The sequence below is a fragment of the Eulemur rufifrons genome, chromosome 7, assembly GCF_041146395.1.
Source record: "Eulemur rufifrons isolate Redbay chromosome 7, OSU_ERuf_1, whole genome shotgun sequence".
Taxonomy (NCBI): Eukaryota; Metazoa; Chordata; class Mammalia; order Primates; family Lemuridae; genus Eulemur; species Eulemur rufifrons.
The window spans coordinates 285,816,552-285,844,404 of NC_090989.1; the positions used below are offsets into that span (position 1 = coordinate 285,816,552).

General features: G+C 58.0%; 2 protein-coding genes, 1 long non-coding RNA gene and 1 pseudogene across 5 annotated transcripts; 1 reads left to right on the plus strand and 3 right to left on the minus strand.

The window, feature by feature from the left end:
• Window positions 1–1,176: 1,176 nt before the first annotated feature.
• On the minus strand, window positions 1,177–6,276 carry ENTPD2 (ectonucleoside triphosphate diphosphohydrolase 2). Of its 2 annotated transcripts, none has more exons than XM_069474844.1 (9): window positions 6,160–6,276; window positions 4,615–4,732; window positions 3,899–4,049; window positions 3,554–3,713; window positions 3,248–3,475; window positions 2,604–2,858; window positions 2,407–2,526; window positions 1,463–1,528; window positions 1,177–1,380 (listed from the first exon to the last, which is right to left on the minus strand). In XM_069474844.1, exons 1-9 carry the CDS (start codon window positions 6,274–6,276, stop codon window positions 1,177–1,179), a joined length of 1,419 nt encoding a protein of 472 aa, XP_069330945.1. The 2 variants fall into 2 exon arrangements, with proteins under 2 accessions (XP_069330945.1, XP_069330944.1); XM_069474843.1 differs by having other exon boundaries at window positions 1,463–1,597.
• Window positions 6,277–6,546: 270 nt separating this feature from the next.
• LOC138387696 (uncharacterized) lies at window positions 6,547–18,343 on the plus strand. 2 transcript variants are annotated; one of them, XR_011233950.1, is made up of 4 exons: window positions 6,547–6,792; window positions 9,361–9,502; window positions 17,542–17,728; window positions 17,978–18,343. It is a non-coding gene; the product is annotated as an uncharacterized lncRNA (long non-coding RNA). The 2 variants fall into 2 exon arrangements; XR_011233949.1 differs by having other exon boundaries at window positions 17,542–18,343.
• On the minus strand, window positions 10,629–11,126 carry LOC138387694 (ATP synthase subunit d, mitochondrial-like; annotated as a pseudogene).
• A 1,162-nt stretch (window positions 18,344–19,505) lies between the features above and the next one.
• SAPCD2 (suppressor APC domain containing 2) lies at window positions 19,506–26,321 on the minus strand. Its single transcript, XM_069477135.1, has 6 exons — window positions 25,693–26,321; window positions 23,473–23,585; window positions 22,756–22,902; window positions 22,377–22,484; window positions 22,158–22,280; window positions 19,506–22,090 (listed from the first exon to the last, which is right to left on the minus strand). Exons 1-6 carry the CDS (start codon window positions 26,261–26,263, stop codon window positions 21,962–21,964), a joined length of 1,191 nt encoding a protein of 396 aa, XP_069333236.1. The 5' UTR covers window positions 26,264–26,321; the 3' UTR covers window positions 19,506–21,961.
• Window positions 26,322–27,853: the final 1,532 nt, after the last annotated feature.

Sequence of the window (27,853 nt, forward strand, 5' to 3'; positions counted from 1 at the left end):
GTGTCGCAGTGCCACCGCGTGGCTTGGCTCCAGACCCAGGCTCTTTGTGAGGCTCATGCCTCCCTAGGATGGGGCCCTGACCTCATCTCCCGCCCCACACCACCTCCTGCAGGGCTTGCCCTGCCTCCACAGTCCCCGCCGGTGCTGACTGCACCCTAGGCAGCTGCCTCGGCACTGCCTCCCCCTCCACCGCCTCCCTGGCCGCTACCCCAACCTCCCGTTTTCCCCTACTCTAGGTCAGGGCCCAGCCTCCAGTCCCACCTAGGTCACAGTTGCGGTTGGGGGCTTGTGGGGCTCTGCCAGCCGGAAAAGTCTCAGGGACGCTCGTTTAAGCTAGTCAGCCTGCAGCTACTGTGGGACACCACGACAGGGCAGGGGAGCAGCCAGGGCCCCGGGTCTGCGCCCAGAAAGGAAGTGGGAGGAGCTGATGTCCACCCTGGGGACAGGGGCAGGCCTGCGTGGCCAGCACAGCTGGAAGGAGGGGGACAGGCAACAAGAAAGATGCACTCTCCTTTCACTGCTCAGGGAAAAACTTTTTATTACAAAATTTTTACAAATAGGCGCTGGGCGGGCTCCCAGCCTGTGGGCTCTGACCCTCCCTCCAATACAGACCCAGACTCCCCAGAGGGGGGCGCCCAGGAGCCTGATTATCAGAATAGAGGCCCCGTTCCCTAGAGACCCAGCCCTGAGTCACAGGCCCAGGGATTCCCCACCCCCCAGGAAGAGGAGAGAAGCACAAAGCCTGAGGCAAAGCCCAGGCTGGAGGAGGCTCCTTTCCCCATCCGGCCCCCTGTGGGTGTGGGCGCCAGAGTCTCAGTCTTGGTTCCCCTGGCTGCCTTAGGGGCAGAGACGCTGAGGGTGGGGTGGAGGGTCGTGGGGACACAGGGGGTGGGGGACCCAGGGGGGTGGAGAGGAGGGGTGGGAAGACACAGGGGGTGGGGTGGAGGGCTGGGGAAAGGGTGGGAGATGCAGGGTTGGGGTGGAGGGGTGGGGGATGCAAGGGTGGGGTGGAGGAGGGCTGGGAGAGGGGACGCAGGGGTGGGGGAGGGGGCGTAGGGGCGGATGGAGGGGTAGGGGACGCAGGGGTGGGATGGGGGAGAGCTGGGGGAGGGGGACGCGGGGTGGGGCGGGGCGGGGGAGGGGGCGCAGCGGCGGGGCAGCGGCAGGCGCCCGCCCCTAGATGCGGCCCGGCGATTTGGCGGCGCGCACCTGGCGCAGCAGCAGACAGAGCGGGGTCAGGAGCACTGCGGCGAAGAGCAGCAGCAGGACGACCCAGGAGCTGAAGTCCGTGCCCTTGCGCAGCGCCGGCGGGTCGGCGGGGATCAGGTTGGTCAGGTTGAGCATGTAGCCGAGCGCCCAGCCGACAGCCGTGTCCGCGGCCTGCGGGCGAGGGGCGTGGCCTCAGCTCCGGGGCGTGGCCTCCGCCCCGGGGCCGCCCCCCGCCGCGCCCCGCCGGCCCCACCTTCTTCTGGAAGGCCACGCCGCCGAAGGTGCGCGCGTCGAAGCCGTAGCCCCGGCTCAGCAGCTGCTGCACGAACGTGGCCACCGCGCAGTAGTCGGCCAGGCGAGCCCGCTGCCCTGGCGCCCGAGCCTGCAGCTGGGACGCGAGTGGGAGGCCGTCGGTCAGCGACCACCGAGAGGTCTGGGCCCCCAGGGAGAGGTGGCTGGCGGCGTGCTGCGCCCTCCCCACGCACACGGCCCCAGAAACGGCGCAGGAAGACCGAGTCCAAGGGGGCACCCCCCGCAGCGGCCCCTCTCCCATCCCTCCCCAGCCAGCACCTGCGCCTGGAAGGTCAGCGCGGGACTTGGCTCTTACCCCCTACCCCCCCGCCCCCAGTCTGCTTGAGACGAGGCACAGAGAGGACAGGAAGGGACCTCTGTCACCACCCAAGTCCCGCAGATGCTCCCACGTTTCTCCCAGAGCGTCCTGTGGTCACCTCACACTCCATTTGCCCAAACTTCTCCATCTTTCCTTGCAAAGCACCAGCGTCTGACCAGTGGCAGAAGCCAGAAACCTGGGTGTTGTCTTCAATTCCTCACTCCCTGACCCCATCCCTGCCAGTTCTACCTGCTGAGTCTCTCCTGAATCAACCAACCAACTTCTCCATGGTTGGCCACTCCCGACCGCCTCCCGTCCAGCCACACTCCTCTCCACTCTGTCTGCTCCAAGCTTCCTGCTGCCGCAATCCCTTGACCCCAGCTTTCCCCTCCACCCTCCAGGTCTTGGATGTAGGGTCAGGTGTGAGGGAGACCTGAAACCCTGGCTCTCCTGACTCCCAACTCCTGGCTGCAGCCTGGCCACTGCTGCCGTCTGTAGCACCTGCCACCGACCCTCCACGCTGACTGGGGAGGCGGCCGGCTGAGCCCTGCTGTGCAGCCCTGGAGGAGGAGAGGAGCAGGCTTCACCTCAGCCCAGGTCTGGTTGCACACGGTCACTGTGGCCGCCTCCAGCTGCTGCAGGGTGACCACCGGCAGCCCCATCACAGTCCTCAGGAAGTCCACGGTGTAGAAGAAGGCAGAGAAGGCCTGTGGGCACAGTCACACTGTGGCCAGGCCCCCAGTGCTCAGGGCACCTGCCAAGACCCCTGTCTGCCCAGACTCACGATAAAGTTCCCAGCCACGGGGGGCTGGAAGACCCCATTGAAGGAACATCGGGAGAAGCGGCAGGAGGAGAAGCTGAAGAGCCTGGAGACAAGGTCACGGCAGAGGGCGGGGTCACTGCTGCCCGCTAGGCTGACCCTGGCGCTGCTGTTGAAGGCCTGGGGCTGCTGGGCCACGGTGCATGGTGACTGGTACACATCCTGGAGCAGCACTTGGGTAGAGTAGCCCCTCGGCCAGCAGGGGTGGAAGCCATGGGTCTGGGGGGACCATCAGGGTGACTGGGTGCACCACACCCACCCCAGAGGACCTGCCTGATCAATCTCCCACAACTATGGCAACATCACTTCTGTGCTCAGGAGCAATCCATGGCTCCCCATTGCCTGCTGGACAAAAACCAAATCCCTTGGCCAGGCGTTCAAGGCCCTCTGAGAGCTGTGCCTGGCGCTCCTTTCTCCAGGCCCTTCCCCAGCTATTGGCTCTTGCACACGCCAGGGCCCGCCCCACCTGTTCCTCTAGCCAATCAAATCCCAGCCTGGAGAAGCACTCCTCAGTATGGCCATTGTCCAGCCTCTGTTCTACACACCCACCTCTGCTCAACCCACCAGGAGGGGACAGCACAGTGTGGGAGAGCAGGGTGGAGGGGCACCTGGAGGGCACTGGCCAGCAGTCTCCGGAGGATCTGGTCGCGGCCATAGCAGAGAAAGCTGTGGGTGTACACGCGGTAATGCTGGCCATAGAGCCGCAGCTGGACCTCACTGGCTGGGTCCTCAGCTGGACTGGCTGTCTCGAAGGTGATCTGTGTGGAGGCACCCCCCAGGTCCATGGCCCCCAGCGTCCCCTTCCTTGGCCGGAACCACCGGCCCACCCAGCCGTACTGTGGAGAGTGGAGTTTGGGTCAGCAGGTGGGTGGGCGTCCACGCCCCCGGCTCACTTGGCTGGCTGCTGGGCCCACCTTGATGAAGTTCTCCAGCAGGTAGTTGGCAGTCACCCAGCCAAACACCCCCTCGTCCTGGCCTGAGAGGATGCGTGCACCGCGGAAGTCAAAGGGGTACTGGGTCAGTGTCCGAGTCACCGCTGCCAGCACGTTGGCTGAGGCCTCTGGACTGGTCAGGCTGTGAAACAGGGCGGACTTTGAGCGGCCTGCTCCCCGGTGGCCATGATCCTGCTGCAGGGGTGCTTGGGGTGTGCCCAGCCAGAGGGCCTGGCCCAGGGCTGCTGCTGAGGGTGTGTTGGGCCTGCCCTGTGCTGGGGCTGTTGTGGGGACCCAGGCGCAAAGTCACAGGACAGGCACACTCACTTGAGCAGGCGCATGCCCGCTGTGGCTCCCAGGTAGAGGGGCGTGCCTGCGTGTCTCTCTTTGGGCACATCGCGAAGCGCCTGTTCAAGGCATTCAACGAGACTCTGGCCAGCCCCAGACGGGTTGTCTGCATAGCTGGAGATGCCGCCACCTAGAGGGAAGGTTCGAGATGGGCCCCTGCCTGGTGGGCCATAGGCCAGCCGGGTGAGGGTCTAGGGCTCCAAGACCAGGTGGCACACCTTACCCGTTTGAGCCCCCAACGACACTCAGTTTGGAGACAAAGGAACCCAGGTGCCACCCAGAGTCTCTGAGGCTGCCGCCTGCTGGGTGGGTGTGGGCACAGGTGCTAGGACAAAGCACTGGGTGTAGTCCACACGGCCTAGCCTCATGGGGGCCTGCCTGGGTGTGCCCACCAGGTCCTCTGAGGCCCTCCTGCTCCATCTAGGGTGTAGAGGCCAGTCGTGGGCTGGGTGAGGCCCAAACCCTCCACCTGCCACCTGGGCTTCCTGTCCAGAATGCACGATGCCCTCAGCCCCTCCCAGGCTCAGAGGGCCCAGCCTCCTTCTGGGGCTTCTGCCTGGAGTGAGCCCCACCCAGCACCAAGCAGAGGGGCCTAACTGTGAGGACCTGCATCAGCTAAGGCTGGAGAGGGCCCCTGAGGCCCTACAGTGAATGGATGTCCAGGCTGGGGAGTGTTCGGGGCTGAGGGGCCTCACCTCGAACATCACAGGAGCTGTGTTGGCCCACTATGCCTGTGTCATTCTCCTTGTCCGCCGGCCACTTGTAGACAAACATGGATGTGTGTGAAGAGCCAGCATCCAGCACGATGCCGTACTGGGGGGGGGGGGCAGTAGGGAGTCAGCCTGGGGGTCCAGGGACCCTGGAAGCCACACCCTTTGGCTCCCCCACCCCCACCCTGTCAGTAGCAAGCTTCCTGCTGAAGCTCAGAGAAAGGCAAGGGCACCCACAGCGATGCAGCTCGACTGGACGGAGAATGGCGAGGACATGGCCAGGAGCCCCAGTGGAGATCTCGTCTCCTCTGCCTGCCTGAAGCCAGCACACCAGGACTGGCCAGCCCGGCTGTGGGGCTGTGCCTGGGACTGAGGGTCCCGGCACCACATTTGGAACTTTTCCCTGGGAACATGAGGTGCCCAAGCTCAGGAAGGGAAGCCTAGCTGCGGCAGGACTCTGGGCTGCTCTTCCCTTCCCTCTACCTCCCTCTGCTCTGACCTCACCCCACCTGAGGGTGCTGAAATAGCGGCCCCCAGGGAGGAAGTCTGAGCTGAGGCTGGACGTGGGTCTCAGATCCATGCTGGCCCTGCCTGAAGACACCCCCTCCCTTGAAGACGCTGCAGGGCGTCGCTGAATAGGCCTCAGCAGTAGGGACAGCTCTGCACCCCATTTGTAAGGGCTCGGATCCAACTGGGAAAGCCCGGCTGGAGACCACGCCTCCGAGGTCCTGGATGCCAACGCCAGCCTGTGAGAGGGCTGTGCCAGTGCCCCCCACCAAGGAACTCCCCCAGAGCCCAGGGAGCACCAACGTGCCAGCCAGTCCATCTCCGCCAGCGCCACCCGGTGGTCCTGCACCCAAGCTCCACCCTTCGGACCCCCCTCCTGGGCGCAGCGGGCTCAGCTCTCCGCCCCACCCCCCACAAGCCTAGCAAAGGGTTAAAGGAACCGCCCCAGGCAGTCGGGGGTGGGGGAGATCCAGGCTAGCCGGCTCTAACCCCTTTAGGACCTGCAGGGGCTGTCCCAGCCAAACCCTCTTCACAGGCAGCTCCCACACTGTCGGGGCCACCGGCGTGGCGGCGAGGGGGCCCTGGGCCCTGTTGCTCCCCATCTGGGCCAAACTCTGAGCCGCTGCGCGTCTAACGGCGCACTCCGGGCGATGGTGCAGGGCAGAGGCGGCACAGGGTGCCCCTGGGGGCCGCGCTGGGCTGGGGAGCTCGAGTCTGGCCGAAGCCGGGGGCGCCCCGGGGCGCGATCGGGGAGACAGACTGCCGGCCGCGCTGACAGGCTCCGCGGCGGGCGCGGGATTCCCAAGACCTCTGCCTCCAGCACCGACCGCGTAGCCCCGGAAGCGCCGCCGCCGCCCCCGAACCCGGGACCCCACCCAGCCCGGGTGGGAACAGAGCGCGGTGGGGGGCTTGGGCGGACGCACGAGAGCAGCCTGGGCCTGCTTGGGCTCCGAGCCGCCCGCGCCCTGCTCCCGGGCCCGAGCCCACGGCGCCCGGGACTGTGCCGGCGGCCCGGGCGCGCACCTTGAGGGCGGGCGGCTCCCGGACGTCGCGCGTGGGGACACACAGCAGCAGGAGGCCGGCGAAGCCCGCGGCGGCCAGCAGCAGCGGCGGCAGCAGTGACAGCATCTTCCCGGCCATGGGCGGGCGCGCGGGAGGTCCAGGCGTGGACGCAGAGACGGCGGGAAGCCGGCGGGCAGAGGCGGCCGGATCGGCGGGACTGAAGAGTAGGGGCCCTGGGCGGGGCGCGGGGCGGGCTGGACACGCCCACTTTGGCCCCGCCCCCGGGCGCTACCGGCCCCGCCCACCGCCCTCCGTGCCCGGCCGTGAGCGCAGGTGAGAAACGCCTGCGCGGCTGAGTCATCAGCGCCGGCACCTGGGTCCAGCCCGGTGCCCCGCGGCTGTTGCTCAGCTCTCCTTCCTGCCCCCGCCGCACAAGGATCCCGCCCTGTCCGGGGAGTCGAGGAGGCTGGGACCTGGCCTAGGGGAGCGGGGCTGGCTCGCAGCAGTCTTGCTCCGAGAATGCTGCGGCCGGAGAGCTCCACACTTCCCTGGCTGGCTCCAGGAGCCACGTAGGTTCCAGGCCGCGGGCTCAGGAGGGAAGAAGGGTCTGCGTCTGCTTGTGGAGTGAAGCCTGCAGCGCCGACCCCAGAGCTGGTGAGGACCAGGCTGGCCTGCGGGATTCCCTCCCTGCCAGAAGGGACCAGCCAGCCTGCGGCGCTGGGCCAGGCCTGGGCTGCGTGGCTGGGGGCGGTACCGGTCAGCTCCAAGGTCACGGAGCTGACCCAGCTTGGGCTTTCCCTTGTCCTAGGCGCTCAAAGCCAAGCAGAATGAAGGGCTAGGTCATATGTAGCTCGCACAGCCCTGGATTTAGGTAACAGGTGAGGACACAGAGGTAGAGAAGGGCAGGGGTGGCCACCGTCACACCAAGCCCATAAACAGGAAAGAAACTGAGCTCAGATGGGGCCTAGTGCCAGCCCCCTGGCTCAGGGCCTTGGCCATCCCTGCTGCCCCCTTTGCCTGGGGGACACAGAGGCCTAGACTGGGGAGGCCAGAGGAGACTTTCCCAGGAGGGGAGCAGGTAGAAGGGGGAAGAGGCCCCCAGGCCAGGCTTGGGGTGCTGGTCAGCAACTGATTCCTGGACGCTGGCCAGGGAGGGCAAGCGCTCAGCTGGCCTCAGACCCATGCCCTGCCCCTCCACCACGCAGTGTCTGGCCTCTCTGCTGTGACCCTCACACACCCTGCATGCCAGCCCGGCTGGGGGCCACTCTCCTCCATGCCCTTGGCAGAATGGGAATTCCAGTACTAAGAATGCCAGCCGTACAGTGCAGGGAGCCGTGTGGCGAGCCCACCCAGGGTGCACGGCCAAAGGGTGGCCTTCGATGGGGCCAGGGTCTGGGCAACACCCTGGCCATCTGGAATGGGCAGGGACAATTGGGCTGGGATTGTGCCTGGCTGGAGGGTCTGGTGTCAGAGGCCCAGCAAAGGCGTCTTTCTTCTAGCTCAGGACCCCAAGGGAGGGGTGGGAGCTCCAGAGGTCACTCAGCCTTCTCAAAGCCCAGCCTGGAGCCAGGCCTGGCAGGGGCCCCAGAAGAGAGTCTCTGGGTGTGGTCAGTGCTGGGCTCCGGGCCCCAGTTTCCCACCAGCATCTCCCCATGCCCCAAGCCCTTCCTTCCAGAAAGGAAGGCCCTGGAAGCCCAGAGGCAGCACAGTCATGCACACTGCACACCACTCCTGAAAAGGAAGGCGCACAGGCAGCCCAGAGGGAGCCCAGCACCTGCCCCAACCCTGCCGGTCCTCCAGTGCCCCCCTTGTCCTCCTGCCAGGCCCAGCAGGGCTTCCTGGTGTTCTGGACTGTCCTTGCCGGACAACAAACCCAAGCCTGAGAGGACGGCCCTGCTCCTGGCCCGGTGCCCAGAGCAGCCTGTGAGGGGAGGGAGGCAGGAGCAGGAACAGTCCACAAAGGCTGAGAGGCGAGTTCTGTCTGAGACCACGAGGGCAGGCAACGCCCCTCCTGGCATGGATTTGGGGCCCCTGGAAGGCGGATTGGAGGGCGTGTCAGAGCGAAGCTGGCTGGAGCTGAAGGGGTGGAGGGGCTCTGGGTGGGAACCTCAGTGGGGCAGGCGTGGGGGCTCCAGATGTGCTGCACGTGCTTGGCCTGGCTGAGCGGAGCAATGAGGATGCAAGAGGTGCAGGGAGGGGCCCTGGGAGAGGGGCCTCGGAGCCTCCCTGCCTCCCCCCACAGGATCTGGACCTCCTGGGGAGGGGACTTCCATGGGGCTTGGCTGCCCTACCTCAGTCTCCTGTGGCTGAAATGGGAAAGGCCCTTCACTCGCTGCTCTCTTTCTTCATGTACTCAATCAGTCATTCAACAAACACTCGCTGAGCACATCCTGCAGGCCAGAAGCATGCCGGGCTCCGTGCATATGTAGTGAGCAAGGGACACCCGTGAACTCGAGGGGCAGGCTCAGGGGAGGGCACCCACCTGTCCTGGACAGGCTCCCGGGAAGGGGCGAAGCCCGTGCTGCTGCAGGGGACGTGGGAGACGCACAGCAGAGTGGGTGGAGCACATGCAGGAGTCAGAGTCACACCACTGGGAACAAGCACGTCAGCACCGTATGTCAGAGACCCCTTGGTGGCCCCACCCAGGGCCCCTCCTCCCACCAGAGTCATCCAGTCCCCTGAATTTGGTGTTTGTCACTTGCTTGCTTTTCTTTACAGTCTTAGCACCTACCAACACGTCTCCAAATTACATTACGTTGTTCCTCCTGGTTTGCAACTGTATATACTGGACACACTATCCTGCAACTCGCTTCTTTGACTCACCTTATATTTTTTTTTCTTTTTTTTTTTTTGAGACAGAGTCTCGCTCTGTTGGCTGGGCTAGAGTGAGTGCTGTGGCGACAGCCTCGCTCACAGCAACCTCAAACTCCTGGGCTCAAGCAATCCTCCTGCCTCAGCCTCCCGAGTAGCTGGGACCACAGCCATGCACCACCATGCCCAGCTAATTTTTTCTATGTATATTTTTAGCTGTCCATATAATTTCTTTCTATTTTTAGTAGAGATGGGGTCTCGCTCTTGCTCAGGCTGGTCTCGAACTCCTGAGCTCAAACGATCCGCCCACCTCGGCCTCCCAGAGTGCTAGGATTACAGGCGTGAGCCACCGTGTCTGGCCTACCCCACTGACATTTGAAGGTGTGGTTCTTTCATTCTCCTTGCCCTAAGGACACCAGGACGGACAAGTCCCTCTGCACAGATGAGCGTGTCAGCATCTGCCTTTCGGCTTCTCAGATTGCTGCTCTGCACGTCCGCCCACTTACCAGCATTTCTCCGGGGATGTCCCAGGAGCAAAATTGCTGGGCATTGGGTAAGTGTGTTTCCAGCTTCACTAACAAATGCCAAATTGTTTTCCCAAACCATGGTTCCAGCTGGCACGCATGAGCGTTCGTGACAGTCTGGGGCTCCACGCCTTCCCCCGAATTGGTGTTGTGCAACTTGTAGATGTGGGAGATTTCTGCTGGGGGTGGGGCAAGATGGTGTCTCTCTGAGACTTTCATTTGTGTTTCCTGTTAGTAAAGAGATGGGGCTTCTCTTCATATCCTCTGTGAAGCACCTATTTGAAGCACCTTTCAGGTTTTTCTTCCATTTTCTAGGGATTGTTTATCTTGTTCTTATTGACTTGCAAACGCTCTTTACGTATGTTTGGATGTTGGTCCTTCTGCAGGTATATCTTGTAAGTTCTTCATTGGTCCAGATGTACCGTCCCCCACTCTGTCTTTGCTCTTTTGGGTCATGTACGAGTAATCTACGATGAGGTCATAAAGATATTCTCCTCTGGAGTTTTGTAAAGGCTTTATGATTTTGCTGATTGCCAGCCTTTGACCCACCTGGAACTGGTTTTTGTGTGTAGGATTCAAGGACAGGGTTCCAGTTCACATTTTACCATGTGAAGGACTGGTTGTCCCAGTACCATTTATCACGTGCCCCCGACCCTGTCTTGTGCCATCTCCAGATGCAGGGCTGTCTGGGGGTCTCTGTTCAGCAGCCTGGCACTCCCTGCCCCAGCACCGCCCCCCCGCCAGCCTTAGGGCACGTCCCGACCTCTAGGGAGAGACACGCTATCCTAAGTTCCTTTCCTCCTCTGGGCTAGTCTATGCCCTTTGCGATGCCACAGAAATTTTTAGACCAGCTTACCAAATTCCTGGAAAACCCTGACTGAGATTCCATTTAGAACTATACACCAGTCTGGATCTACACACTAATTGCAGAAAATTAACGTCTTTAAAATATTAAATCTTTTCCAGAAACATTATTTATCCATTTACTTAAGCTTTCTTTTAGATCTTTCAACAGATTTTTAAAATAATTTTCTCCTTAAAAGTCCTGCATATTTTTCTTTTTTTTTTTTTTAACTACATAATTATTTTTATTTCTAATGTCCAGAGTGTGTAATATAAGGGCCAGAACTTCCTCCCAGACTCAATTTTGTAAATTCATAAATTCTCGATTGGCTGCTGGGGCCAGCAGGGATACTTCTTGTCTAATTTGGTTTCCGGGAAGGCTTCATTCAGGTCCTCAATGGTCATCTGATCAAATGGATTATGTTCCTCATCTTCTCCAGCTGTTTCTCATATTCCTCAATCCTGGCCTCTGACAGAGACACAAACTCAGCACAAGTTTTCACACCCTCCTTTTCTTCAGCGTCCACTTGGGCAGTGTATTTATCCTCTGGTACAGGAACCTTTAGGGCATTAAACTTCTTCTCAAGGTCATTCACCAAGCCTGCCTCGGCCACATTGGCCTTGTAGGAAGCCCACTCAATAGTTGGTGGATTCTCAGGTAGAACAGCCAACCTGGAGGTGAGGGTCTCATTCCAAGGTTTCAGGGAAATACCAATAGCCTTTTGGTTTCGAGGTACGATCTCCCCAAAGGCCGCCCAGTCAATGGCTTTTAGAGCAAGTTTTCCCCCAGGCATCTTGGGATCCTTCACTGATCCCCCATGTTTTTCTTAATTTTAGTATTTGGTATATTATATATATATATTTTTTTGTTGTTGAGACAGAGTCTCACTTTGTTGCCCAGGCTAGAGTGAGTGCCGTGGGGTCAGCTTAGCTCACAGCAACCTCAGACTCCTCGGCTTAAGCGATCCTACTGCCTCAGCCTCCCGAGTAGCTGGGACTACAAGCATGCGCCACCATGCCCGGCTAATTTTTTCTATATAGATTTTTAGTTGTCCATATAATGTCTTTCTATTTTTAGTAGAGACGGGGTCTCGCTCAGGCTGGTCTCGAACTCCTGACCTTGAGCGATCCTCCCGCCTCGGCCTCCCAGAGTGCTAGGATTACAGGCGTGAGCCACCGCGCCCGGCCTATATTTTGTTGTTTTAAATTGAATTTTCCAAGGATTGTTTTGCTGTTTTATAGAAATTCAATGGATGTTTTAATAGTAATTTTGTGATCACCACCTTGTTAGACTCTTTGCAATTCTAATACTTCATCAGTAAGTTTTTGAATAGAATTTACCATAACAGCATTACTTTTTTATTCCTGATCATAAAAGAGAATGCTTTCAGCATTGCACCATTAATCGTGTTTGTTGAAAGCTTAATTTTTTGTAAATTCTCAGTTTCCAAAAATTCTTTTTTTTTTTTCCGCCCAGGCTGGAGTGCAGTGGTATAATCACAGCTGACTGCAGCCTCAAACTCCTGGGCTCAAGTCATCCTCCCCCTCAGCCTCCCAAACTGCTGGGATTACAGGTGTGAGCCACCACGCCTGGCAGTTTCCAAAAATTCTTTTAAAAACCTGCATGAATTGACTTTCAGGGTATTTTTAAAAATATTTTTTTAGAGCAGTTTTAGATTCACAGCAAAATTAACAAGGTACAGAGATTTCCACAGCAACAACAAAAATAAATAAATGAGACCTGATCAAATTTAAAAACTTCTGCACAGCCAAGCAAATTATCACTAGCGTGAACAGACAACCTGCAGAATGGGAGAAAATATTCACATGTTACACATCCGATAAAGGGCTGATAACTAGAATCTGCATAGAACTCGGGAAAATTAACAAGAAAAAATCAACCCCATTAAAATGTGGGCAAAGGACATGAACAGAAACTTTTCAAAAGGAGACAGACTAATGGCCAACAAACATATGAAAAATTGCTCAGCATCTATAATCATCAGCAAAATGCAAATCAAAGCCACAATGAGATATCACTTAACTCCAGTGAGAATGGCTTTTATTAAAAAGTTCCAAAACAACAAATGTTGGTGTGGATGCAGAGAGATAGGAACACTCATACACTGCTGGTGGGACTGCAAACTAGTGCAACCTCTGTGGAAAGCAGTATGGAGATACCTCAAAGAGGTACAGGTAGAACTACCATTTGATCCAGCAATCCCATTACTGGGTATTTACCCAAAGGAACAAAAGACATTCTATAAAAAAGACATCTGAGGCCAGGCACGGTGGCTCACACCTGTAATCCTAGCACTCTGGGAGGCCGAGGTGGGCGGATCGCTTGAGCTCAGGAATTCGAGACCAGCCTGAGCAAAAGCAAAACCCCGTCTCTACTAAAAAAAAAAAAATAGAAAAAAATTATCTGGCCAACTAAAAATATATAGAAAAAATTAGCCGGACATAGTGGTGCATGCCTATAGTCCCAGCTCCTCAGGAGGCTGAGGCAGGAGGATCGCTTGAGCCCAGGAGTTTGAGGTTACTGTGAGCTAGGCTGACGCCATGGGACTCTAGTCTGGGCAACAGAGCGAGACTCTGTCTCAAAAAAAATAAATAAAATACAATAAAAGATATGTGCACTAGAATGTTTATAGCAGCACAATTCACAGTTGCAAAGATGTGGAATCAACCCAAGTGCCCATCAACACCTGAGTGGATTAATAAAATGTGGTGTATGTATACCATGGAGTGCTACTCAGCCACAAAAACAATGGTGATCTAGCACCTCTTGTACTATCCTGGATAGAGCTGGAGCCCATTCTACTAAGCAAAGTGTGACAACAATGGAAAAACAAGCACTTTTCACGCTGGCTTCTTTCATTTAGTGATATGCATGTACTCACCATTAAATTGGTACTAATCGATCAACACTTACGTGCATGTATGGTAGTAACATCTGTCGGGTGTCGGGCAGGTCGGGGGGAGGAGATAGGTAAATTCACACCTAGTGGGTGCAGTGCGTGCTCTCTGGGGTTGGGCACACTTGTAGCTCTGATTTGGGTGATGCAAAGGCAATTTATGTAACCAAAGTATTTGTACCCCCGTAATATTCTGAAATCATAAAAAGAAGGTACAGAGGTTCCCCGTGTACTCCCTGCCCCCACGCAGGTACAGCGGCCCCCGTTATCAGCACCCCCCTTGGAGTGGTCCATGTGTTACAGCTGAGGAACCTAGACCGACACATCACAGTTGCCCAGCCTGCAGTACACGCAGGGCCCACTCTCCATGTTGTGGATTCATGGGTCTGAACAAGTGTCACGACATGAATCTACCCTGCATGTCACACACCGTAGCTTTACTCCCTGAGAATCTGTGCTCTGCCTGTTCATCCCTCCCTCGTGCCCACCCTTGGAAACCACGGATCCTTTTGCTATCTCCATGGTCTTGCCTTTTCCAGAGTATCATGTCGCGGGAATCATCAGTACACGGCTCTTCACACTGGCTTCTTTCATTTAGTGATATGCATTTAAGGTTCCCCCGTGCCCTCATTTCTACTTAGCACCGAGTAATATTACAGACATTGAGTTTTATTGAATGTTTTTTTCTGCATTTCTTGAGGTAGGCATGTGATTTTTCTCCTTTAATCTGTTAATGTAATGAATTAGTGCATTTAAAAATATTAAACTAACCTTGCATTCCTTGAGATTAATCCAAAGTGAGCATACTGTATTGTCTTATAGCTGCAGAATGGGATTAGGTTGTATTTTTCCTTTCTTGTAATGTCCCTCTTTGGTTTTGTTTTTTAGTTTTTTATTTTTTTAAAGAGACAGGGATCTTGCTATATTGACCAGGCTGGCCTTGAGCTCCTGGGCTCCAAGGGTGTTCCCATCCTAGCCTCACGAGTAGCTGGGACAGCAGGAGTGCCACCACACACAGCTTTGTCCCTGTCTGGTTTTGATATCAAGATTATGCTAGTCTTGTAAAATTTTTCTCCAGAAAAATTTGCACAGTATTTGGATTATCTGTTCCTTGGAATTTATGGTAGAACTTGCCTGTGAAAATACCTAAGCTTGGTTTCTCTGTGGTAAGTTTTTTTTTTTTTTGAGTTGGGATCTGGCGATGCTGCCCAGGCTGGAGTGCAGTGGCGCAGTGACAGCTCCCTGCAGCCTCCCACTCCTGGGCTCAGGGATTCTCCTGCCTCAGACCCCGGGTAGCTGGGACCACAGATGGGCCACTGAGCTCCGCGAGCAAAAGTGTTTGTCCCTGTTCTGTCTGGTTGCTTCCCTGTATTAAGAAACGTGTCCAGTATATACTCAAAAATATATCTTAATATAATTTAAGAGAATTTCTTCCTTCCCTATTCTTTGTATTAATTCTTCTATTTGTTTTTCCAAATTCTGAAGTTTAATGCTTAATTCATTACTTTCGAGCTCTTCTCCTTCCCATTGTGAGCCCGCAAGTGTCCGCATAGCTCCCGCCAGTCCCTGTGTGTGAGGCACGCTCCTCTCGTTTGTGTTTACGTGGTTTTTTCATTCCCATGATGATTTCTTCTTTGACACACAGGTTGTTTAGAGGTGAGTATTTTCATATGCAAAAGTCGGGCTTTTTAAAATTCTCTTTTTCATGTTGCTGTCTGGCTCACCGGCCCTGTGGTTCGCTCGAGGAGTCTGTGGGAGTGCAGTTGTTCCACAACAAATGTTCCACATGCGCTGGGAAAAAAGGTCTAGTCTCCAATTAATGAATGCATTCCTCGGTCTATATCTGTCCATTAGATCAACGTAATTAATAACGTTCAGATACGGTATCCTATCAATTATTAAGATATCTATATTAAAATTTCCCGCTGTAATGGTGGATTTGTCAATTTCTCCTTGTAGTGCTGACACGTCTTGGTATAAATAAATAAATATATTTGTTTTTTAAAATACTTATGTTTTATCTCACCTTTTTATTGTAAAATGATTATAGATCACAGGAGTCTGCAAAGCAATGTACGCAGACGCTCCCCGCACCCCCCCAGCCTCCCCCAATGGGAACGTCTTCCCCAGCCCGGCAGTAGCAGACGGAGAAACTGAGGCCGACGCAGTCCGCAGGGCTCGTCTCAGTTCCCACGTGTGCGGCTGCGTAGCTCCGTGTGACTCTGTCCCCTGTGCAGCCTGTGTAGCCACCACAGCCAAGAGCTCAGCCTTCCTGCCAGCCACGCCTGCTCCCCCCCAGTCCTCAGCCGCAGCCACCGAGAGTCTGCTCCCCTGCCCTGTGCTGTGGCAGGGCTGAGTGTGAGTGAACCCCGGGAATACAGCCTTTCCAGACTGGCTTTTATCACTCAGCGTCATCTAGAGGTTCTTCCAAGTTGCTGCGCGTGTCACTGGCTGGTTCCTTTTCGTGGCTGAATAGTATTCCGTGGTGGCGGTGTGCCATGGTTTGCTTAACCTCTCACCCACGGAGAAACATCTGGGTAGTTTCCAGTTTTAGGCTGTAAAACAGATCAAACTGCTATGAACATTCACGTACGTGTTCCTGCATGAAAGTGAGTTCGTGTGTCTGGGACAGATGCCCGAGAGTGCGATTATATGTGGATTAGTCAGAGTTCTCCAGAGAAATAGAACCGGGGGCGGCGGGTGAGGGGGGGGTGGACAGATGGTTATTTTAAAGAACTGGCTTGCACAGCCGTGGGGGCGGACAAGTCTGAAGTCCGCAGAGCCGGCCGGCAGGTTGGAGACCCGGGCAAGAGTCGATGTTGCCGTCTGGAGACCACACTCCTTCCCCTTTGGGGGGCTGCACTCTTCTCTTAAAGCCTTCAGCTGGTTGGATGAGGCCCACCCACACTATGGAAGGGACTCTGCTTTACTCAGAATCTACTGATTTAAATATTAATCACATCTAAAAAATACCTTCACGGCAACATCTACACTAGCATTTGCTCAAGCGCCAAGGCACGCGCAGGCTCACACACACAGTTAACCACCGCGCGCTGCAAGTTGATTTTACTTTTGAACGCAATCGCCAAATTGTTTTCCCACGTCTGTGTCATTTTACAGCCCCCAGCACATGTGAACACTCTGATTTCTCCACATCTTTGCCGACGTGGGTGTTGCCACTGTATTTCATTTTGGCCATTCTGGTTGGGGTGCAATCTCTCGTGGTAGTCTTAATTTGCATCATTTTTCTTTCTTTCTTTTTTTTTTTTTTTGAGACAGAGTCTCACTCTGTTGCCCGGGCTAGAGTGCCGTGGTGTCAGCCTTGCTCACAGCAACCTCAAACTGCTGGGCTCAAGCGATCCTCCTGCCTGAGCCTCCCGAGTAGCTGGGACTACAGGCATGCGCCACCATGCCTGGCTAATTTTTTCTATATATTTTTAGTTGTTTTGGCTAATTTCTTTCTATTTTTAGTAGAGATGGGTCTCACTCTTGCTCAGGCTGGTCTCAAACTCCTGTGCTCAAATGATCCTTCCGCCTTGGCCTTCCAGAGTATTAGGATTACAGGCGTGAGCCACCACGCCCGGCCTTAATTTGCATTTTTCTAATGGCTAATGATGTTGAACATCTTTGCATGTGCTTATTTGCCGTTATAGATCATCTTTGGTGAAATATTTGCATATCTTTTGTGAATTATATATTTTGAGGTTATGTTATTGGGTGATTACAAGTTTAAGATTGTTATATCTTCCTGGGGAATTGAGGTTTTTATTATTAGGCAGTGCGTCTCTCTCTTTATGATTAGTAAAATCTCTTGCCTTGGAATCTATTTTGTTTTATATTTATAAAACTACTCAAACTTTTCTTGTTTTTTGGTGTTTTTATATTTTAGGTGTGTCTCTTAAAACAGCTTAATCTGACTTTCTAAAAATCCAATCTGACAACTTTGTCTTTTAACTAGTGAGTTTAATTCATTTATGTGAATTGTGATTACTAATCTATTTCTACCATTTTGTTATGTGTTTTCTGAATTTTTTTTTACTTCCTCAGGTTGAATTTCTTTTTCTTTTTCTCATCCCATCCCCCTCCCCCTGTTTAGAAGGTATAATAGTACAGCTGTTATTTTACCCAGTTCTCCTAGTTCTTGTGACATACATACTTAATGAAATCTAAAGTTAATCAATACATTTTTCCTCCTTCTGAACATTAAAGTGCCTCAGAACACCTTAGCTCCCATCACTTCTCCTTATGTATATGCCATATGGACATTATTTTATGTATTTATGTATTTGTTTGTTTATTTGTTTTAGAGACAGAGTCTCACTCTGTCACCCAGGCTGAAGTGCCGTGGCGTCATTACAGCTCACAGCAGCCTTGAACCCCTGGGCTCAAGTGATCCTCCTGCCTCAGCCTCCCGAGTAGCTGGGACCACAGGTGCCACCACCACACTCAGCTACATGGACATCATTTTAGTTCTATCTTGTTTTCCCCCACAAAGTAGGTACTATTATTATCAGATACAATATTTGCTTAGATTTTCCTACATGTTTAATTTGTGTGTCGGTTTTAAAATATGTTCTGGGGATTATCTGACACCCTTCCCTTGAAAAGGTGGAGCCTAATGCCCCTGCCCACCTTGAGTAAGGGCTGGGCCTAGTGACTCGCTTCTAATGAACAATACTTCACAAGTGACTTCTGAGACTAGGCCATACAAGGCAGGTGGCTTCTTTCTGGCTGTTCCTCTAGGGAAGCCAGCTGCTATGCTGTGGGAACGTCCAAGCAGCCCCCTGGAGACAAGAAACCGAGGCGTCCTGCCAACAGCTGTGCGTGTGAGCATCCTGGACGTGGGGCTGCGGTCCCGGCCGAGCCTTCCGATCACAGCAGCCCTGCCAGTGTCGTCACCGCAGCCTCCTGAGACCTCACGTCAGAACCACCCAGCGCAGCTGCTCCCAAAGTCCTCACCCACAGCAACGGCAAGAAAATAATTGTTGCTTTAGGCCAGGAAGTTTTAGGATCATTTGTTACATAGGAAAAATAACTAACTTGTCTTTATTAATGATTCTTTCTTGAACTTTACCTTCTCCTGAAGCACTTCCTGTGGAATTTCCTTTAGTAAAGTTCTGTTCACGCTAAGCTCCCAATTTTTGTTTGAAAATGTTTCATTTTGCCCTCATCCTTAAGAGACAGTTTCTCTAAGTATGGACTTGCAGATTAGTCAGCATATTGTCCTCGCCATCGAAGACATCACCTCACTATGGCCCCGATGCTGTCCTGGCACTTCCTTTGTAGGTGGGTTATTTTCCATCTCTTGACTGGGCAGGGTGGCACACTGGTAGTCCCAGAACTCTGGGAGGCTGAGGTGGGAGGATCGCTCGAGCCCAGGGGTTGGAGGCTGCAGTGAGCTGTGATTGCACCACTGCTCTCCAGCCTGGGCAAGAACAAGACCCTGTCTCTAAAAAAATGAAAATAGGCTGAGCTCAGTGGCTCATGCCTGTAGCCCCAGCACTCGGGGAGGCCGGGAGTCTGAGACCAGCCAGAGCAAGAGTGAGACCCTGTCTCATAAAAAATAGAAAAATTAGCTGGGCATGGTAGTCCCAGCTACTCAGGAGGCTGAGGCTGCAGGATCTCTTGAGCCCAGGAGTTGGAGGCTGAAGTGAGCTGTGATGACGCCACTGCACTCTACCCAGGACGACCCTGTCTCAAAGGAAAAAAAAAATCCTTTTTCTTACAACAGAAGGGTCCGTTTGCTGTCTATGGCAAATCTATCTTGCCCTTCCTTAAAAAAACTTCGTTTCATACTTGCCTTTAAAAATATATATATATATATATATATATATATATCTCTAGATTCTTTTATGATCTCATAAGACAAGGTCTACATTTCTTCTTATTCATCCTAACTGGCATTTATTGGGATTCCTGTCAATTCTGGAAAATTCTAAGCCAGTTTCTCACCATAAACGGCTCCTCCTTCCCTATCCTGTCCTCCAGGAAACCCAACCAGACCAAGACCACCCATCACCCAGGACCCTCACCTCTACCAGGTTTCCTCTCCCTGGATAATTTTCTGAACTTTCAGTTCACTGTATCTTTCAGCTGTGCTGAAAATTTTTATCAATATTTAGTCAGTTTAATTGAATTTTTCGTTTCAATTAGATGAGTATTTTTTATTTCTAGAAGTTCTATTTGATTCTTTTTCATACATGGTTGGTCTTTTTGTGAAAGATTATACTTTGTAAGGAATGAGACTATAAAGACTATTCCAAGATTCTTTTATTTCTTTAGATACAGAAAACATCATTTGTATTCTCTCTGATAATCCCGGCATCTGAGTGTCCACAGATTCTACCTGCTGTTCCTGCTGGCTCTCACGGTACATCATTTCCTTGTGTTTGCAAGTGTTTTTTTAACTGATGCTCATTTTCTCTGGGACTCATTTATCAACAGGAAACGCTCAGGCCTGGTGAAACTGTTCCTTCAGAGCAGATTCTCAGCCAGGGGTGATTTTTGCCCCCTCGGGGACACATAGCAACATCTGGCGACATTTCTGAGGGTCACGACTGAGTGTGTTTGTGTGCTGGTGCGCACCCTACTGGCATCTCGTGGACAGAGGCCAGGGATGCCGCCCCCCTGCCGAAACGACCGACAGCCGCCTCCATGGAGACCTTCCGGTCCCGGACTTCACCAGGGCTGGGCTCCAGAGAGGACCTGCATTGGCTTCTGCAGGTGGCCTGGGCCTGGCCAGTCTGGGACCACTTTAAATTCTGCCCTCAAGGTCTCCGGGGCCACACATGCAGTCTGATTCCAGGCTGCAAACTCAGGAGATCTACTGTTTTCACCCCGCATGGACACCAAAGCCAGGAGCCGCACTGGATTGTTTCCCGTTCACCCTTCCGCTGCAGGGCCCAGCTTCCTGGGGGCGGGGGGGGGGGTGTCTGGTGGACATCACCCTGGGGCAGACGCTGTGCTCTGTCCCCGGCCTGCGGTTCTGTGAAGATGTCGGGGTGCAGAATCCCCAGGGCACGGCTGACACCCTCGGGGGCAGACTCCGTGGACTGGAGGGACATGGGCAAGGAGGGTTTCTCCCTGGCCGGTGCTGGCCTAACCACTGCCCCACAAGCCCACCCTTTCCTGCCTGGGAGGTCTAGGCCTGGGCTAGCTTAGGAACCCACTCCTATCCTCAGAGGAAGGTGGCTGCCCCTGGGCTGACCTGGGTCCCCCCCCCCCCCCGGGACACAGCAGCAGGACCAGCACAGCAGGGAAGTGACGCTGCAGGCTGCTACCTGCAGGACAGTCCACCGCTGCAGAGGGAGCTGCCGCTGCACCTGCCGGGCCCTCCTGTGAGACGGGCTGCCTGGGGCTGCACGCCCAACTGCTCGGGGCACTCGGGGTCTCTGCACTCACATACACCGACGCCCTGCGCTGGGGACCCTGGGCCGCAGACCCGCCTGTGATGCTGCTGTGCCCTTGGCTCTTGGCACGGCCCGCTAGGCCAAGCTGAGCAGGGCCCCCCCAGAGGGAAGGGCCGGGGCAGGGAGTGACAGAGGCCCCCCAGCCTCTTCTGTGCCCTGCGGTCCTGCTTTTCTGTGGCTGGAGGGAACCTGGCGCCCAAACCTGGGGCCAAGCTGGGTGTGGCGGGATGGAGGTGTGAGGTCCCCAGACCCTGGTAACTTTGAATGCTTTGGGGTGGGCCCCAGGGGGCAAGCTCTCCCCACAATATCCCTCAGGGCCCATCTGTGGGCCCAGGCTGACACCCCTTCTGGGGACAGGATCCTCCCTGGCAGGGGCACACCCCAGCCACCCTGGTGACGGCCAAGCTGCCCAGCAGGTCCAAGGCCCAGAGCCTGGGTCACAGTTTGCTCTGTGGGGCTCGGCTGGGCAGAGTCCTGCCCGGGAGGGATGAAGACGGTCACTTTAGGATCTGGGGTCTGCGGGGAAGGTGAAAGCAGGCTAAGCTCCGGGCCCCACTCCAGGAGCATGCCTGGCCTGTTCTGGCTGCAGCCACACAGGAACCCTGACTGGCAGCCCTGTGGCTCCCCCCACCCAGCGGGCACAGGCAGAGCCCCCCTCTGAGAGGCAACGCCAACCTGTCTTGGTGCCCTTGGTTGAGGGAAGGAAGCTGCTCTTGGGCCCCTTGACTGCCTGGGTGCCCCAGGTCCCCCGACCACGCCCAGGGCCCGCGGCCGCACCCACCCCATGCCTGGGGGGTACCCGGGGGGGCAGGTGGACTGCGCCCGCCTGATGCCCTCTGCTGGCCGCTGTCGGAAGTGCAGCCTGGTGTGGCCAGTACCTTTTACTAGAGACCAGGCCCTGCAGCGACAGGACAGGACAGGACAGGACAGGACTTGAAGGCTGTACACGTGGGCGCAGGGCTACCACAGCTCTGCCCTGCCCAGGGCTGCCTGAGATCTGGTAAACACCAGGAGGGGTCGCCCACTGTCCACTGACAGTGGTAATAGCAGCTTCAGGCTGTGCCAGGACAACAGAGCACCGCCCAGCTCAGAGCCCGAGGCCAGAACCAAGTCAGTCTGGGCACGCAGGCCAGTCTGGGGGCTCCGCCTGGGACAGGCCTCAGGTAGCCCAGATGGCAAGGGCGGAGGGAGGACGCCCATTCAAGGGCTGTGTCCAGGCTGGCAGGGTGGTCTTCAGCTAGAGAGGCTGGAGCCAAGGGGGTGCCCGCCGGGCTCAGGCCACGCCGGGCCCCAAGGGGCCGGGGTCTGCTCACGGTGGCTAGATGAAGGTGGAGTCCAGAGGCCCAGCGCCCTGCTGGCTCAGGGCACGCGCCTCAAACAGCTGCTTGATGAGGGCAGACTTCTCCTGCTCCAGCTGGGTGATGCGCTCACTCTTGTCGGTCACCTCCTGGGCAGACGGGCAGTCAGTCGGGCCCGCCGGGCCTCGGCCCCCCCCACCCCTCCCCGCACCTCACCTGGGTGAGGAGCCGGTTCTGCTCCTTCAGCATGAGGATGGTCTGCTGCTGCCAGCCGGGGGCCGGGGGCGAGGCGGGGGCCAGGGCAGGGCACGGGAGCCCCAAGGACGACGTGGGCAGAGCCTGCGGGAAGGCACGGTCAGGCAGGCCTGGACGAGGGCGAGGGGCCCTGAGCTGGGCCTGGGCTCCAGTGTGGGGCTGGGGGCGGGGGGCACTCACCCGGCCGGCACAGGCCGCAGCCAGCAGCTCCCCCAGGCACTGGGCCACCTCCTGTACCTTGGGCAGCAGCTGTCCCAGTGGGCGAGGGCTCCCCACAGCTCCAAAGTCCTGGGAGGAAAGCAGAGGACGGGTGGTCAGAGAGAAGGGCTGGGGCCCGCACAGCGGTCCCCACAAGTTGCACTCCTGTCCCCTCAAGTTGCTGCTCAGAGCCTCGAGGGCACAGGGGCTGCTGCTGGTGGGGGAGGTCTACCGAGGGTGCCTGAGGTCCTCGGAGTGGGGCAGCCACTGCGGGAGGAGGGGTGTACCTGTGCCCTGGGGGAAGGGACGGCCACCCTGCCTGGGGACAGGGAGCCCAGAGCCCCAGGGCAGCAGTACTCACGGTGCTGGCTCTGCTCTGGCCCAGGCGGCGCTGGCGCTCCTGCACTCGCTGCAGCTGCTGCTGGTACCAGTCGCGGCCCCGAGCCATCATCTCCAGGCCCTGCAGGAGCACCTCCCTCTCCTGCTCCAGCTCCTTCAGCTGCTTCAGCTGTGACACGCGCACGAACGTGGGAATGCCACATGCCTGTGAGCCCGCATACATCTGTGCGTGCCTGCACGCGCCCACGTGTGCACCCAGAGCCACAGGTGTGCAAGCTGAGGTGCACACACAGGCACAGGTACCTCGGCACGTGTGTAGGTTTGCAAACACACGCACCAGTGCACGGCAGCCCGCTCCTGAGACACTGCACACGCATGACCCCGCGTGCCTGCGCACTGCGAGCAGAGTTCCTCCTCCTGGGCCCTGGCTCTCTCGGCCCCTCTACTCAGGCTTCCCCAGGGGGGTGACTGACCCTGAGCTTAGCAGCACTCTAGGGGTTCGCCTGTGGTGAGCGCACAGCTGCTGAGCTGGGCTGGCCTGCAAGGGTGACCCCGTGAAGCAGCTGGGCAGGGCCCATGCCACTGTCACCACACGTGCCTAAAGAACCTCTTGACCTTTCTCTGCCTGACATGGGCGGACCATGCCTCTGGTGGATTCAAGCCCAGGGAGGGAGAGGTTTAGAACCAACCAATGCTCCCCCCACAGGCTCCCCCTCCCCAGCCTCTGGCCCACACTCACCAGGCCACAGTCCACGCCGTTGGTGATGGTGTGCCTCCGACGCTCCCCTCGGGGGCGGGGCGCCCGCCGCACATCCCCCAAGCCTACCTCCGCCGCGCTGCAGGCCACTGCACCTGTCGCAGAGAGGCACAGGCCTGGCTCACCTCTGGGCCTCCTGGTTCCACTACAGGTGCAGTGGCCCCGTCAACTTAATCCATCCTCCGAGGTCCCAGGCACTGGCCTGGCCTGGCTGGGGTATGGTCCCCACTCGACTGCCTCGGCTCCCCTCACACCAAACTCCCCATCTACAGAAGTGGGGTGCAGGTGTGGAGGAGGGTACCCTCCCTTGGTCCTCAGCCTGTCCCCAGCACCAGGCTCATCCTTGGAGGCCATGCCCCTGGTGCCCAGGCCACAGGAGTGGTGGGAGGTGCAAGAATCAGCCCAGGTGTGTCTGGTAAGGAGCAGAGTTCAAGTTGCAGCCTGCTGTGCGGCTCCAGGCAGGGCAGCAGGAGGGTGCACAGCCATGCTCCTGCCTCCAGGAGGCCCGGGCACGGGGGTACAGACAGGATGCCTGGGCCTGCTCTCACAGCCGAGTCCGAGTCCGAGTCCATAGGGCAGCTCCCAACCCTAAGATGACGCAGGCAGAGTGTCCAGCTGGTCGACCAGCAGATGGAGGCCGGCCTGCCCCAGCCAGGGCCCTGAGCCAGCCTGGGGCACACACTCAGCCCTACATGAGGACAAGGAAGGAGGCCCTGAACCTCTGGGCTGGGGACTTAGGAGGCTGTGTATGTTGGGGGGCTTTACTGGGGAGGTGGGCTGAACTTGGAGCTCCAGGTTTGGTACCCAAAAGCCAGTTCTGTCAGTCAGCATGCCATGCCCCTTGCCTGGGCCTTGGTTTCCCCATCGGAGGGTGATATTTGGAACCCTGCCCTGTGGCCAGGGTGGTGACCAGTGTGAGCACTGCCTTGCAGTGCACACTGGCCGTGTGGCCTTCAGAGGGGTGAGGTCACTGCCCTAGTGCCACATGGGGTGTCAGGGTGGAGGAGGGCCGGACCATGGGCCTGTGGCCTCCAAATCCCAAACCTGTCCATTGCGCGAAATCCACGGCTGATTTCAAACCACACAACCACATGATGACACTGACCCTGCGTTTGGAGCCAGCTACACCCAGGAGCCTCCCACACAACAGGGACAGGGAGGCTGAGTGGTGAGGCACTGGGGAGCCCCTAGCCTGGCTTGGGGCGGCTGGATCAGCTCAGCAGAGACACCAGGGGCCACTGCAGCTCCAAGCACCAGCTACAGGGCTGGACAATGTGGCGGGGATGGGGGAGAGGTCCTGCAAGGCTGGCAGAGCTGTGGGCAGCACAACAGGGGCCGGCAGCTGCCGCCGGCAGCTGCCACCGGCAGACAGGCCTGCACCTGGCGGACACGTGCACAGGCTCAATGGGCTGGGGCCTGGAGGAGCCTTGGGCTCCTCTGGGAGCCTGCCCCCTCCCCCCACCCCAGCCATAATGCAGGTCCTGTTCCCAAGGCAGGTGCTGGGGGGGGGGGGCAGACAGGGGGCCATTCAGCAGCCTCCTGTTGCTGCCAACTGGACCGGAAGCCAGGAGAGCAGCCTGCCAGCCTTCCCCAGAGACCATGGTCTGTGTCCCTCTGGCATCCACCATAGAGCAGCCCCCGGGCTGTGCAGGAGACCCACACACCCCTTTGCTCTTCCTGGCAACAGGGCCAGGTCCTCAGGGCCACCTGCAGCAGGTGCTGCCCGCCCTGGCCTCGGTGGACAGCATTGGGCCCAGCCCTCTCCGCGGAGCTGTCATACTGAGAAGGACCCTGCGGCCACTTGGCCACAGCCTGGGGGACCCACTCTTCTGGAGGGAAGCACCTCTGCCTAAGCACCCACAGACAGGAGGCTGAGGGCCCAGGCGTCCCCTGGCAGGGGGCAGGTACTGGAGGTGGAGAGCCCAAGCTCAGGATTGGTACACACTGGAGTCCCAGCAGTTTTTCCAAGTCGCCCAACAGCCTCTGGCCCTGGTGGCCTCATGCAGTGGCAGGCAATGGGCTGGCCTACCCGCTTGGGCCCATAAGCACACCGGGACAGGCACGAAGCCCCTTTATCCCCAGAACCTAGGAGGCGCGCTCCAGGCTGGGGTGTCCACTATCCCCGGCCCCCGTGGGAGGGGCACAGGCCGGAGAGGTGGGGAGGGGAATACGAGTCGGGGCTGGGGGCTGCCTCGAACTCACCAGCGTCGGCGCTCGGGCTCCGCTCCAGTGCCGCACTGTGCGGCCGCTCGGGCTCCGCGGGGCAGGGCGCCGCCTCGGCCGGGCCGCACAGCTTCTCCGGGCTCCGGGCCGCGCCGCCGGGGCCGGTCGGCGGGGGGCGCGCGCCCAGGGGCAGGGGCTTCCTCTCCAGCACAGTCCGTGGCTCGTCTGCCGGCGCGAACACCAGGCGCTGCGGTGGCGGCGGCGGGTCCCCGGGCCGGGCCGGGGCGTGCGCGGGGCCCCGCGGGCCGCCGTCGGGGCTCGGCAGCGAGGTGCGCAGGCCGGCCACGAAGCGCTCGAAGGTCAGGTAGCCGCTGGCCGGGGCCGCCCGGCGCAGGCCCTCGAGCACGCCGCGGGGCAGCTCGCGCGCGTCGGCGCCGTGCCAGCGGGACTCGATCTCGCGCAGGTGCACGCAGCCGCGCCGCCGGTCGTCCAGGATGTCGAAGAGGGTTCGCAGGCTCTGCAGGAAGGCGCGCGGCAGCCCCTCCGTGCCGGGTGCGGGTGGCGCGGGTGGCGGTGCGCGGCCCCGCTCGGCCATCGCGGCCCCGGCCATGGCGCTGGGTTCCGTCCCGCGTCCGTCCCCGTGTCCGCCCCGCGCGGCCCCACAGGGCCGGCCGGCGCGCTGCCCGCCGCGACAATGGCGGCGACTTTTGAACGGGGCCCGCCCGCGGCGGCGGCGCTCATTAACATTTGTGGCGCCCATTGGTCGAGCGAGGCCCGGCCGCTCCCCGATTGGCTGAGAGGCCGCCAGCCCGGGTTTGATTTTTCCTGCCCGGGCCGACGCCGCGCCAGTGAGGGCCCGCCAGGCGCGCGGATGCGCCGGGCGGGCGGGGACCGGCTCCCCCAGCTCCGCCGACCTTCCCTCGGCCTCGCCGCCTGCCCTCACCGGCCCTCCCGCCCCGGCTCGGCGCGCTCTCTGCTCCGGCTGCGCCCGCCAACACCTTATAAAAAAACTGTCCCCAGGTAACCGTGGGGTAAGGATGGGGGCGAACCCCCTCCGGGGATCCCACCCTCCCCCTCTAGCTCTCTGGGTTCTCTTCCCCTAGGGTCTCCAGGCCACAGCCACCCACGGGCCAACGCTGGGGCCTTCTCTTCTGCCAGGAGCCACAGGAGGGCCATAGTCTCCAGACAGCCGGACACCTTCCTGCACAGAGGCCTCTCTGTTCCCGCCGCTGCTAGCTCCTCCTCTGGGCCCTGGGGACAGCCTGGCCTGGCCTGCCCGCTGCAAGACAAAGCCACTTTCTCCTGTGTCCCAGATCCCCACCTGGTGACCAGCTCCCCTTGGCTCTGGTCGTCCTCTGCCCCAGCCCCTTCCCCTGGCTGGACACCTCCAGCTGCTCTCCTGGCTCGAATAACCCTGTTCTTCGTCCCCATTCCCCTGCCCCAGGGCCTCTGCTGTGTTTCCGGCTGGGATGGGGTCACTCTGTCTCCATCTGGTCAGTCCAGATGGGGGCAGACTGTGTTCTCCCTCTGGGAGCCCATCCCAGGGCCGACCAGTAGGACCCTCTAGAAGCCAGGGCGCTGCTCAGGATGCCTGGACCCCGCCTCCACCTTTGCCCTTCCTCCAGGCCCTGCTCCAGGCCCCTCACCCCACCATCTTCCCAGACTCACTAATGCCACGGGCACCTGGTCAATGATACAGGGGCCTGCCTTGGTCCCCTGGCCGGCCTTCCTTGAGCCCTTCTTGGGGAGGCCTCCGCTGACCTGCCTATCTGGGCCTCTGTGTCCTTGGACCTGAGGCACTGGTGTCTGTGTCTCAGGCTGTAGGGGCAGCTTCCCTGGCCAGGGAATGTCCTGGGTCCACTTCTCCTCTGGGGTCATCCACCTGAAGTTGGGGCTCATTCATAGTAAGGAATTTTGGTGGGGGCCCTGTGTCTTTCCTGTGCTGAGGTCTGATCACGTCCTCTTTCCACTCTGCTTTCCAGCCTGGCCTGACACTTTCTCAACCCTGTAGCTTTCAGCGAGCTACTCTGCTCCTGGGGAGCTTCTGGAGCCTGGACCAGGTCTCTGGGCCCATACAGCCTCTGTACTTTCCGAGGCACCATCCCAGTTGTAATTATGTGCTCGCTGTGCCAGCCTGGAGCTCCTGGGCAGGGTGGCTGGAAGACTCTTTCTGCCCACGCACCCCCAGCACTGGGCACGG